At 47.4% G+C, this 14397-nt stretch overlaps 1 protein-coding gene across 1 annotated transcript in view; it reads right to left on the bottom strand.

Moving 5' to 3' along the window:
• LOC308168040 (S-adenosylmethionine synthase-like) overlaps window positions 1-12277 on the bottom strand; it is a gene marked incomplete at both ends in the record, with an annotated part of 16666 nt that extends 4389 nt beyond the window's left edge. Inside the window, 5 exons of the mRNA XM_080542516.1 lie at window positions 1100-1212; window positions 1695-1817; window positions 2368-2445; window positions 7485-7589; window positions 12115-12277. Of these exons, the coding sequence (XP_080398642.1) occupies window positions 1100-1212; window positions 1695-1817; window positions 2368-2445; window positions 7485-7589; window positions 12115-12277 (582 nt within the window). The remainder of the gene's footprint in view (window positions 1-1099; window positions 1213-1694; window positions 1818-2367; window positions 2446-7484; window positions 7590-12114) is intronic.
• Window positions 12278-14397: the final 2120 nt, after the last annotated feature.

Genomic DNA, 14397 nt, shown 5'->3' with positions numbered 1-14397 from the left:
CCTACCAACGCAGACCAAACATCAGACCCTACCAACGCAGACCAAACATCAGACCCTACCAACGCAGACCAAACATCAGACCCTACCAACGCAGACCAAACATCAGACCCTACCAACGCAGACCAAACATCAGACCCTACCAACGCAGACCAAACATCAGACCCTACCAACGCAGACCAAACATCAGACCCTACCAACGCAGACCAAACATCAGACCCTACCAACGCAGACCAAACATCAGACCCTACCAACGCAGACCAAACATCAGACCCTACCAACGCAGACCAAACATCAGACCCTACCAACGCAGACCAAACATCAGACCCTACCAACGCAGACCAAACATCAGACCCTACCAACGCAGACCAAACATCAGACCCTACCAACGCAGACCAGACATCAGACCCTACCAACGCAGACCAAACATCAGACCCTACCAACGCAGACCGGCAGGTTAGTCATGCTATCAGCTAACAGTCGATTTAACCCGAATAGCAGAAGAACAAAAAACCCAGCTGTTTGAACTCGAACTTGTTTTCAACAGCTTTTCAGTTTGAAACACTTTTTTACGTTTACGTTTACCACGATATTCCTGTGTCACCGGCCAGGTAGTGGTCGTGTGAGCGACTCAAGACAGAGTTATATCTCACTGAGCCAAAGCCATACGCATCTGGCTCTAGGAGCTAACAGACATTTTCAGGTTTTAGGTTATCCGGCATGACCTTTGACTTGTCTGCTGGGCGAAAGCCCTTGACCCTTGACCCTGCCTTGACCCACTAGTCTTCAGGTCACAGCCAGGTTCACCATGGAACCACAGCCGCTACACCTGTGTGGATATCATCTGTCAAACATCACATTGAACTGAAAAGCAGAATTGTGATTAGAACATTATTATTATGATTATAGGCCTTTCCCCTTGATGTAGACGAGAGAGAGAGAGAGAGAGAGAGAGAGAGAGACAGAGAGAGAGAGAGACAGAGAGAGAGAGAGAGAGAGAGAGAGAGAGAAAGAGAGAGAGAGAGAGACAGAGAGAGAGAGAGAGAGAGACAGAGAGAGAGACAGAGAGAGAGAGAGAGACAGAGAGAGAGAGAGAGGTCACCTGGTCTCCTGCCCCGATGTCACTCTCCATCCTGTCGATGTGGACGCCCTGGGCGATGTCAGGGGACTGCTGCTCCAGAGCCACCAGCACATTGCAGGTCTTGTAGTCAAAGCCTGGGACGGACACACACACACACACACACACACACACACACACACACACAGACAGACAGACACACACACACACACACACACACACACACACACACACACACAGACACACACACACACACACAGACAGATAGACAGACAGACACACACACACACACACACACACCAGATAGGACCCTAAATCCTAGCAAAGACACCAGATAGGACCCTAACCTTAGCAAAATGGTTGGAGTTCCAGTTGATAGTTTTAGTGGGTAGTTTGGGCGTCTATAGACCATCTTGGGTCCTATCGAATGAGGCTTAAAGGAAGGGAAAGCAAAGCAAGCCTACATAAGACATAAGACCTGCCAGGGGAGTGAGACATAAGACCTGCCAGGGGAGTGAGACATAAGACCTGCCAGGGGAGTGAGACATAAGACCTGCCAGGGGAGTGAGACATAAGACCTGCCAGGGGAGGGAGTGATGGCAGCAGTGAGTCAGCTGACCTTTGTCAGAGTTGTCGTAGCCGATGTGTCTGATGGTGTCCCTCACCACCGTCTGGTAGTCTACGTTGGCCCGGGACGTGATCTCCCCACACAGCAGCACCATGCCCGTCTTACACACCGTCTCTGCACACACACACACACACACACACACACACACACACACACACACACACACACACACACACACACACACAACACGAGGATCACTGGTTATTAACACTAGAACAGCCGTGCCTTTTTTTACCTACTATAAAAGCATAGTCTTTAGAATGGGAAGCTGCTACTTACACACAACGACCACTAGTTGGCCGCCTTGTACATTAGCCTGCCTCCTACACAGAAAAACGGCAAAATAGCTTTATACTAGCTTATCCTGATGTGATTTTGAAAATGTAAGGATACTGGGTGGTAGAACGCACATATCTAGGAAAAGTAATGAAAGGAGGGTCCTGAAATTTGATCGAGTGCAAAGATAAAAAAAAAAAAAAAGTTGTCTAGTGTTAACACTGAACGAGTCATCCTGATCAACAGTAGAATCATCATACAATTTGAAATAAAATACAAAAGATGTTGCTGTTGCTAATATAAAATGTTAATGTTGATATATATAAACCGGCTGTGTTCTATTATGGACTGTGCTGCCCCCTGCTGGTGAGACCATGGTCATACTCACCGCAGGCCACCTTGGCGTCAGGATCCTGCTTCAGGTGAGCATCCAGCACGGCATCACTGATCTGGTCACAGATCTTATCTGGAAACACACAACGTTTGAACTTAGTTAAACGTTAGGCAACAGACAAGCACCACTTTGACTTGATGGCAACGGTTAGCCTATTAGCTACCTAGCTACCTAGCTAGCCTATTAATGAGTGTTTGTGTACAGCACAGTAAAAGCCTATCCTCATTGTTTCATCATGCATCTTCCTCAGGTTTGGTCCTGTACGGTGGCTTCCTGGTGACCTTTCGAAAAACCACATGACACAAGCTGAGACGTAGAGAGAGTAGCTACCAGAGATTGAATTTCACCCCTTCCTTCAGAATACTACTCTTGGCCGGTATAGGGTGCTCCTTCCAATCCCTGGAATAGCCCTGGTTCTGTGGCTGCATACCTCAGTAGCGTGAGTCCGTCCACACCGTCAGAGCGCCAAGGCAGTTTATATACACCACCATTAGAGAGTACCATATACAGTATAGTGGCTAGGTGAACAGCAGACTAACCTGAATATAACAAATTGTGATTCAAAATTGTTAATCCTAAAACTTCAACTCTAAACCTAATCCTAGCAAAAAGGTTGGAGTTCCAGTTGATAGTTTTAGTGGATCATTAGGGTGTCTATAGACCATCTTGGGGCCTATCAAATGAGGCTTAAAGGATAGTTAAAATATAAAAACAACACTGCAGTCAATCTGACATCAACATCATATTTCTTAGTTCTTTTCTCATTAGGTAACTTTTCTGAGAAAACCCTCTCGTCATAGTTCTGAGATAAGGTGAGGATAAGGACAGTGAGAACGTGAGTGATAGTGTCGACACATGATAATTGAGTGAGAGAGAGGTCAAGAGAGGGGTCAAACAGCATATCAACACTTGCACAAGGGTTAGTGTCATTGACATCCCTACAGTTCACAATAACAACGTGGAAGACACTTGTCTTGCTTTTTTTTCTTCTTTTTTTTTGTACATGTACTGTAGGCCTCTCATCTGTTGTGTTGTGTTCAATAAAGTTTTGTAACGTGTTGAATAACCGTGATGTAGTTGTTGTGGTTGGAAGCTAACTAGATTGTCCCTCCTTTTTTATTTGTAGTTATTTTTGGCAGTCCCACTCATATTTTTCATTTTATTGGACAGATACAGTGAAGACAGACAGGAAAGTACCGGTAAGGAGGAAAAAGGAGAGAGGGCATGTCAGCAGGGCATGGGCCGGATTTGAACCCATGTAGACATGGGCGTATGTGTACACTGTAGACTGTGGTACTAGCAACTGGACTGTCACTCCTAAAGACCTCTTCATCCACCACTACCCCTCTGTACAGACCTCCTCAACCCCCACTACCCCTCTGTACAGACCTCCTCATCCCCACTACCCCCCCTGTACAGACCTCCTCAACCCCCACTACCCCTCTGTACAGACCTCCTCATCCCCACTACCCCCCCCTGTACAGACCTCCTCATCCCCACTACCCCTCTGTACAGACCTCCTCATCCCCCACTACCCCTCTGTACAGACCTCTTCATCCACCACTACCCCTCTGTACAGACCTCCTCAACCCCCACTACCCCTCTGTACAGACCTCCTCATCCCCCTCTACCCCCCCTGTACAGACCTCCTCAACCCCCACTACCCCTCTGTACAGACCTCCTCAACCCCCACTACCCCCATGTACAGACCTCCTCATCCCCACTACCCCCCCCTGTACAGACCTCCTCATCCCCACTACCCCTCTGTACAGACCTCCTCATCCCCACTACCCCTCTGTACAGACCTCCTCATCCCCACTACCCCCCTGTACAGACCTCCTCATCCACCACTACCCCTCTGTACAGACCTCCTCATCCCCACTACCCCTCTGTACAGACCTCCTCATCCCCACTACCCCCCCCTGTACAGACCTCCTCATCCCCACTACCCCCCCCTGTACAGACCTCCTCATCCCACTACCCCTCTGTACAGACCTCCTCATCCCCCACTACCCCTCTGTACAGACCTCCTCATCCCCACTACCCCTCTGTACAGACCTCCTCAACCCCCACTACCCCTCTGTACAGACCTCCTCATCCCCACTACCCCTCTGTACAGACCTCCTCATCCCCACTACCCCTCTGTACAGACCTCCTCATCCCCCACTACCCCTCTGTACAGACCTCTTCATCCCCACTACCCCTCTGTACAGACCTCCTCATCCCCACTACCCCCCTGTACAGACCTCCTCATCCCCACTACCCCCCTGTACAGACCTCCTCATCCCCACTACCCCCCTGTACAGACCTCCTCATCCCCACTACCCCTCTGTACAGACCTCCTCATCCCCACTACCCCCCTGTACAGACCTCCTCATCCCCCACTACCCCTCTGTACAGACCTCCTCATCCCCTCTACCCCTCTGTACAGACCTCCTCATCCCCTCTACCCCCCTGTACAGACCTCCTCATCCCCACTACCCCCCTGTACAGACCTCCTCATCCCCACTACCCCTCTGTACAGACCTCCTCATCCCCTCTACCCCTCTGTACAGACCTCCTCATCCCCCACTACCCCTCTGTACAGACCTCCTCATCCCCTCTACCCCTCTGTACAGACCTCCTCAACCCCCACTACCCCTCTGTACAGACCTCCTCATCCCCCACTACCCCTCTGTACAGACCTCCTCATCCCCTCTACCCCTCTGTACAGACCTCCTCATCCCCTCTACCCCCCTGTACAGACCTCCTCATCCCCACTACCCCCCTGTACAGACCTCCTCATCCCCACTACCCCTCTGTACAGACCTCCTCATCCCCTCTACCCCTCTGTACATACCTCTTCATCCACCACTACCCCTCTGTACAGACCTCCTCATCCCCACTACCCCTCTGTACAGACCTCTTCATCCACCACTACCCCCCTGTACAGACCTCCTCAACCCCCACTACCCCCCTGTACAGACCTCCTCAACCCCCACTACCCCCCTGTACAGACCTCCTCAACCCCCACTACCCCCCCTGTACAGACCTCTTCATCCCCTCTACCCCCCTGTACAGACCTCCTCATCCCCCACTACCCCCCCTGTACAGACCTCCTCATCCCCACTACCCCTCTGTACAGACCTCTTCATCCACCACTACCCCTCTGTACAGACCTCCTCATCCCCACTACCCCTCTGTACAGACCTCCTCATCCCCACTACCCCCCTGTACAGACCTCCTCAACCCCCACTACCCCTCTGTACAGACCTCCTCATCCCCTCTACCCCCCCTGTACAGACCCCCTCAACCCCCACTATCCCTCTGTACAGACCTCCTCATCCCCACTACCCCTCTGTACAGACCTCCTCATCCCCCACTACCCCTCTGTACAGACCTCCTCACCCCCCACTACCCCTCTGTACAGACCTCCTCAACCCCCACTACCCCCCTGTACAGACCTCCTCATCCCCTCTACCCCTCTGTACAGACCTCTTCATCTACCACTACCCCCCTGTACAGACCTCCTCATCCCCTCTACCCCTCTGTACAGACCTCCTCACCCCCCACTATCCCTCTGTACAGACCTCCTCATCCCCCACTACCCCTCTGTACAGACCTCCTCATCCCCTCTACCCCCCTGTACAGACCTCCTCAACCCCCACTACCCCTCTGTACAGACCTCCTCATCCCCCACTACCCCCCTGAACAGACCTCCTCAACCCCCACTACCCCTCTGTACAGACCTCCTCATCCCCACTACCCCTCTGTACAGACCTCCTCATCCCCTCTACCCCTCTGTACAGACCTCCTCAACCCCCACTACCCCCCTGTACAGACCTCCTCAACCCCCACTACCCCTCTGTACAGTTCCTATATTGTTAATAACAAAAAGAGGAATCCTTCCTTCTCCTAGCATTGTGACTGCCAATGACACCTGGTCCGAGCATAGATCTTTTCTTATGATGACTGATGTCCAGATGATTCGCTTACTTTAGACAAATGTACTTGTAAGTCGCTTTGGATAAAAGCATCTGCTAAATGTCCAAAATGTAAATGTAAAAAGAAAAGTGAATATAACTCGTATCGGTCAAACTGTCCATACAAACTTGGAGGTGAAAAAATCAAAAGATAAACAAACCAAATCAATTCTAATATCCTTTGATTTGATCTGACAACAGAAATGAGGAGTGGAGTGTTGTTCCTCCAGGTCTGAGACCTGTGCACGTGTTGAATGACAAGTTCATAGGTGAGGTAAGTGAATATGGAAGTGTTACAAGTTGCTAGCTGAAGACAGAGTGACAGTATGGGAGGCCAGGGATGAACAGGTGTGAGAGTCACTGGTCCATGGCACAGGCCCAGGTGCATGTGTGCATGTGTGCATGTGTGCATGTGCGCTAGTGGGAGTGGGAGGGATTGTTGATTGTTATCTAGCAACATTATAATCATAAGAACATGCACAGATCCAGAAGCTGTTGATGTGTTAATGTGTTGGAGATTTCTTTTTGACTTGTGGTGTAACTGTACTGTTAGTGTGTACAGTTGCTCTAGTGTGGTCAAATCAGATGAACCTGCACCTGCTGTACTGTAAGTTCAAGTTTTGAATTTGACCCAGTAACAGAATCTGGCAAGGAACAGCAACACATGTTCAGAGCTTCAGAAGCTTGTCAATGAAATGTCCACTGTGCCTCTCACAGTTAAGCTCTGACTTTGAACAAACTGTACAGACATCAAAGATGAAAGCGAACGTTTGTACTCTCTAAATCTGTTGTTCTTTCAGCTTGCCTTGCATGGTGCAAACTTGCACTAAGTCAATCCGCTTAGATCAAAAATCTCCATGTTTGTTCCTTTGCACTGCAAAATCACATGCAACAATAAGTCATATTCCTTATCGGCTTATCTCTACCCATACCTTAGAGTGAGTATCAAAACACTTAGATTTTTTTACGTCTCAGAATTCTAATCTGTCTGGGCTTTGTTGTTGCATAATGGGTATGGGTGGCCGTGCAGAGACGGGTCCAGACTCCAGACATCTGTGTGATGGGTCACTTCAAGTCAATTCAAAGTCAAATCATCTTTATTATCCCACAACAGCCGGACAGTAAACAGCGGAGGAGGTCTCTACTCACCAGGATGTCCCTCTCCCACGGACTCGGAGGTGAACATGAAGGAGCCGTCATAGTGCTCATCGGTGTTGTACATCCCGTCCACTGGACCGTTCATTCTGGGTCCGTCTGAGCAGCTAAGACAACCAGGAGAAGTTAGGACACACAAAGACGGAGAGACGGAGAGACACACAGGGGTGGCAGAGAGGGCTGTTGCACTGGCTGGCAAAATGCGTCCTTGTGTCCCTTGCAGCTCAGAGATCAGAGGGAGAGAGAGGGAGAGTGTGTGTGTGTGTGTGTGTGTGTGTGTGTTTGTGTGTGAGGGAGAGAGAGAGAGGGGGTGGGGGGGGCTTCGCTCCTTTGCAAGTTTGAAACACGGTCCCAGGTCCTGAGGCACTGCAGACACAACAGTGTTGCTCTATATAAGGGCAAAGACAACATACACACTTGGTATACACACACACATATACACACACGTATACACACTCACACTCAAAGGGGGTGGGGGTGATGTGAACTGGCGTGTTAGACCAGTCAGAAGGGCAGAAAGGGGGAGGGAGGGATTAACATTTCCTGGAGAAACTTTTTTTTTAACTCCTCACACGCCAAACACCTCTACTGCGATCCGAGCTGGACCAAGACAGACGTGTCGTCCAATCGAACGATTGTTTCACGCCAAGGCACCTAGGTGGACTAGACGTCGCACAGGGCTGTTCAAGCACCTTCACTTGACCAAAGGGGCTTCTCTTTAAGTCTTCTCTCTATTGTCTGGTTCGCTCTCTGTTCTCTCACTTTGTGGGGGCCTGGGAGGGGGGGCCCCTCAGGCTGTATACACAGAGCTCGCTCATAGACTTTCTATACCTGCAAAGGGGTCCGGGGGTTCTATGGTGGAACGCTAGCCAGCCAGGGTCCGACTGCCCTCCTCCTCCTCCTCCTCCTCCTCCTCCTCCTCCTCCTCCACGCTTCTAAACCAGAGGGAGTCGTAGAGGACAGTGTCTTCTAGCATCGTAACTGCCAATGGCCTCTGGCCCGAGCATAGATGACTTTTTCTTGCGATGACTGATGGATAGATGATTCCCTTACTTAGACAAATGGATTGGTTGTTAAGTTGGTTAAAGGCGTCTGCTGAATGCCCAAAAAATGTAAATGTCATACACGCACTGCTTGTTAACCATCCTGTATGGAATAATAGACAATATTACCCCCCCCCCCCCCCCCATTGAAGTGTCTTTATCTCATCAAGCAAGTGTGAGCGTTGTGGTGGTGGTTTGAGATCTGGGTCAGGTGTTGGGGAGATGTCTGGTGACTGTGGAGGGTGTCTGTAGCGTAGAGCAGCGACAGTGTGTGAGTGTGTGTGTGTGTGTGTGTGTGTGTGTGAGTGGTGCTAATATTTCCTCTCCAGTAGTTGTAGGGAATGTGGCAGCTGCAGGGTGTGTTGTCTGTCTGTCCGTCGCCCGGTGTAGCGGAGGGGCGGTGCATTCCGACCCCGGCCAGCCTGTGGCGGTTCTCTCTCCAGGGTGTGTGTGATCCGGGTGTGTGTGACCCGCAATCTCTGCATCACTTTGAACCGGCAGACCCTAAGAATAAAGTTTACGACCAAAACAAAACCAAAACGTTCCGTTTTTTTGTTCAATCATGCAGAATTATTGGTCGTCTTGGAGTCTGATGGATGCATTGAAAAGTGTGTGTGTGTTATTTTAAACCCATGACCCCAGACTGACCAGTGTACCTGTAATGACCCCCTCCCTGATGACTGATTTTGGTCCTGTGGAGGATGTTGTATGGTCATATAAATTACCAGCCATTATCATGTGAAGTCATCTTTTCGTGACGTTAGAATTATGTTAAGGTTCTATCTCCATTTTTGTCAAAATTGAGTTTTTTACATAATCTGATCCATTCAGATCAGGTGTTTATTAATGCCTGTGTGGTGTTATTTTTAAAATGTTGAATTTTTGTTAGTTAGTAATTAATAAAATACAAAGGTTCCATCTCACAAAACATAATGGAATGTAAAAACGTCAACGCTCAATATTTCTGAACTACCCTAAACCGAGATAGAACCTTATAATTCTAAGCTCACGTTTTCAGAATCAATGGACTCGTTAGTTAGTTAGTCATAAAAAAAACATGTTTAGGGCCAAGGCTACACACAACAGAGACTTAGTTTACTTAGACTCATTACTATTGGTAAACAGTGGAAATAATGAATATATCTGGTAGAAACCTGCCTGGATAATGTGGGATACATCAGTTTAATGAAAATGCATGGTTGTTTATGTTACTATTCTTCATATGATATGATATGATGTGGACGCAACCTCAGCAAATATGTTCAAGTCAAGACTAAAAATCGTTTTCATATTGCCTTTAATGACTAAATGATTAAATTGTGATTATGTAATGATTAAAGCACTTTGAACTGCAAAGTTTTCAGGATAGAAATAAAGGTTATTATTATTATTATTATTATTATTATTATTATTATTATTATTATTATTATTATTATTATTATAGATTTACGAAGTAGCACGGTTACCATGGGGACACATGATTACATCCGGACGCTGTAGAGGAGAAATACAGGTTTGTGTAATAGTGTTCTAAACACTTCTATTAAGAACTGATTTATCGTGAAATTAAAACAACAATACTGTTACATTTCATGATGGAAATTCGTGTTTTAATTGCTTAAACAGCCAACGCAGACGTCGTTAGCCATTCTCATTCTATCCCATAACTTCAGGTTCCGTTGTACTCAGATAATAACCTTTATTTTTTATTTATATACGTCTATTGTATAGATATAATAAGTCTTTGGTTGTCCTCGCCTTCATGTCCTCATTTCATGCACTCACTTTACTTCAAAATGTACTTCACTACACAGTGAAATGGACTCAGAATACGTGAAGAAAGGCCTGGGGGAATGTCAGTTTCTTGCGCATTGGATTTACAAGTATAAAGAAAACTTGGACTATAAGCAGAACGTAAGTAATATGTTGTCCCATCTATTGCCAGTAGACGGCAGCATATACTAATATTGCCAGTCCCCAACCTTCAAATAAGAATAAGAATAAGAAAAAGAACAAGAATAATAATAACTTTTTTATTTGTATAGCACTTTTCCTGCAAACTTTGCAGCTCAAAGTGCTTTAATAATAAATAATTATTTAAAATATACATTTTATTTAAAAAGATGTAAAATGATTGAAGACTATCCAAATAAAGGGTTTTCCAGATTTGATTATGTAATTTATGATAATTTCAGAAAATGGCGTATCAGAGGCAACTGGAGCAGGAGCAGGAGAGAGCCAGAGAGTTGGGTCTGACCCAACAGCAGACCAAGACGGAGGAGGACAACATCAGGGAGTCCCTGGTAGGGCCAAGAGTATGTCTCTCTATCTCTCTCTCTGTCTCTCTGTCTCTCTCTCTGTCTCTCTGTCTCTCTCTCTGTCTCTCTCTCTGTCTCTCTGTCTCTCTGTCTCTCTCTCTGTTTCTCTGTCTCTCTCTCTGTCTCTCTGTCTCTCTCTCTGTCTCTCTGTCTCTCTCACCTCCCTCTCTCTCCCCTCCCTCTCTCTCCCCTATCTCTCTCTCTCTCTCCCCTCCCTCTCTCCCTCCTCTCCCTCTCTCTCGCTCCCTATCCCCTCCCGCTCTCTCTCTCTCTCTCCCCCTCCCTCTCTTTCTCTCTCCTCCCCCTATCTCTCTCTCAGTGTATGTGTGTATGTGTGTGTGTGTGTGTGTGTGTATGTGTGTGTGTGTGTGTGTGTGTGTGTATGTGTGTGTGTGTGTGTGTGTGTATGTGTGTGTGTGTGTGTGTGTGTATGTGTGTATGTGTGTGTGTGTGTGTGTGTGTATGTGTGTGTGTGTGTGTGTGTGTGTGTGTGTGTATGTGTGTGTGTGTGTGTGTGTGTGTGTGTGTGCCTATGAGAGTTTAATAGTGTCGATCTGCTCCAGATTCCAGAGGAACCAGGGGGGTATTCCACGAAGCTCGATAAAGTTCTAAGCCTCGATAAAGTTCTAAGCCTCGAAAATGTTAGCTTGCGTTCGGTGCCATCAATGTGGCTCAAATAATTCGCTGCTTGGTTGAGCTCCTTCTGAGTCAGATATAATTAGCCTGGTCGCGACCAGGCTAAAACACAGGCTATGGTAAGACGCGCGTCAAAAAAGGCTCACAGGCGGAAACTACATCCCGAACGACAGTTCCTCCTTTAGGAAATTATTAGTTCCCACTTCACACGAGATAGATAGATGGATAGGTTGACTGTGTGAAAGATAGATAATTTGATATTTTGAAAGTGTGATCGATCGATAGATAGTTTGATTGTGTGATAGATAACTTGATATTTTGAAAGTGTGATAGATAGATCGATAGATCAATAAAGAAAATAGTGTAAAAAAAAAGAAGTAATTGTCTCAACTTGCATTGCTGTCATCACAGCGGTCTGGCTGGCGTAGTGGTTAAATGTAAATAATAGAGCTAATGTATGTATGTACGAATGTTATGGAAGTGTATTGTCTGTATTTAAGTGTTTAAGATGAAAAATTGTTTGAAAGTATGGTATGAGGACCCCAGGAAGAATAGCTACTGCATATTTGCTGTATCTAATAGTGGATCCAAATAACCAAACCAAACCAAACCCCTCCTCCCCCTTACCTCCGATGGTGGTCTCCTGGAACTCGTCGAACTGGCCCTTGACGAAGCGCAGAACCAAGCTGGACTTGCCCACAGCCATGTCCCCCAGAAGCACGAGTTTGAACTGGCAGATCTTGGTCTGGGGCAGCGTGCCGTTGGGGCGACTGCTTCCTCTGGTGGTCATGATGGAGGAGGGCAGGTGGGGGGGGGGGGTGGGTGCCACCCGGGGAGGGGGGGGGAGCTCAGACAGACGGGACTCTGGGAACGGGTACTCTCTCTCTCTCTCTCTGCCTCTCTCTCCCTCTGGTCTCCTTTCGTCTCCTGTTCTAACTAGCTAGCTCAGAGGTGATTAGATGAGCTAGTCTGCTGCACACTTGCCAGCTAAAGAGCTAACTGGCTGCACTTTATTATTTTACTTAAAGTAGATATACAATCTTTCTTATTCTGCTAGGTTTGGGTTTCATGGTAATACCATAATGGCATATTTACAGTACATGGACAGTGGATTGAAGGATCAATTTATACCTCTTATTAGATTATAAATACTCTGGTTGTTATGTTGGGGGCCACCCGCTGTGCCGACGGACCACGATGCCGACAGTTTATTAGCGGATTTCTGCGAGAGCTGACAAGACGGTACATGTGGGAAAACTAGGGTTAGGGTTAGGTGCTAGGGTGCTACGGTTAAGGTTAGGGTTAGGGTTAGGGTTAGGTGCTAGGGTGCTACGGTTAAGGTTAGGGTTGGGGTTAGGGTTAGGGGTAGGGTTGGGGTTAGGGGTAGGGTTAGGGTTAGGGATAGGATTAGGGTTTCTTTTCCTTTCCTAACACCAGGGGAGCCACCCCTCCTAAATTTCGTTATTTGGTACCTGTACTGTAGCAATGACAAATAAAGTCCATTCCATTCCATTCCATGTACCAAGTCGACGTAGCACCTAACCCTAACCCTAGTTTTCCCACATGTACCGTAACAGAGAAGCGGAGAGCATTCACATGCAGGGAGGGCTGTCGGCACAACGGTCCGTCGGCATATTGATGCGGCACCGTTATGTTTGCCTTTTGGTTGACAGCAAAAGAGGGAGAGAGGAGGATAGAGAGGGAGAGAAGGAGAGAGAGCAGGATGGTGTCGGCACACCAGAGAGAGAGACAGCAAGAGCCAGGGAGGGAGGGAGGGAGGGAGAATGGATGACCATCTTTCTTCAGTAGGCCTACCATTTCTAGCTCATGCATATTTCTAATGATTCATTATATGTCTTGTACATGATTCTTGTTATGATTCTTGTATATGATTCTTGTATATGATTCTTGTTATGATTACATTTCTATTGGGATATTGCCTCACGCATAGCTGTAAACATGCTTAGCTACTATATTTGTTGCTGTAATCGCAGTTGCTTCTAGCTATGATATTTAAGATCACTTATCTAGTTACACAATCTTCAGCATAACAAGTTCATAAGATATGAAAAATGCACAAGCAAAAGGAATGCAACCCAAATTATTTTTTATTCACGGTGGGCAGCAGCTCCGGCCAAGGCTGTTTGCAGTTGTGAGCGTCCTCTGGAGGACGGGCGCTAGAGACAGGAGAGAGAGTTCATATGAGCTTCACCAGGCCTATAGCTACAGAATAGAATACTTTATTAGTTTAGTTAGTATGTCCTTGGTCTATGTGTTCTATGTGTTGACTTACCTCTGCTGTGTCCATCGTCGTGAAGACGGTTACTGGGGGGACGGAGGCCGTCTGCCTGGACCGCAGCTCAGCAGCCCAAGGCTCTTCACAGATGTGAGCATCCTCTGGAGGCGGGAACGCTTCTGTTTCTTTGAAGCTCCGCTCTCCTCACAAGGCGGCGTCTCAGCTGTCACTGGGCTGGCCGCTAGAGAGAGGAGAGAGAGTTCATATGAGCTTCACCAGGCCTATAGCTACAGAATAGAATACTTCATTCGTTTGGTTAGTATGTCCTAGGTCTATGTGTTCTACATGTTGACTTACCTCTGCTGTGTCCATCGTCGTGGGCAACCTCGATGCCCTCCTGTCCTGGGGCTGGAGGCTGGACACCATCATTGATGTCCTCCGGTCCTGGGGCTGGAGGCTGGACACCAACCTGGTTGGTCCTCTTGCACTATATCAGTTGTTACAGAAGAAGAATCAATGACAGAACATATCTGAGAATTGAACGATGAATTGAGAATCAAGGACCCCAATTGAAATAAGCCAGTGGCTTTCTTGGGTTTTTATCCTGTTAGTTGACCATGTATGTAATATGTACTTTCATGTACCTACTTCTGCAAATCTTCTAATAAAGTTTT

The sequence above is a fragment of the Nansenia antarctica genome, assembly GCF_963989245.1.
Source record: "Nansenia antarctica genome assembly, chromosome: 11".
Classification (NCBI taxonomy): domain Eukaryota; kingdom Metazoa; phylum Chordata; class Actinopteri; order Argentiniformes; family Microstomatidae; genus Nansenia; species Nansenia antarctica.
The sequence above is the reverse complement of the archived record's forward strand: the minus strand, read 5'-3'. Positions and strand labels throughout refer to the sequence as shown.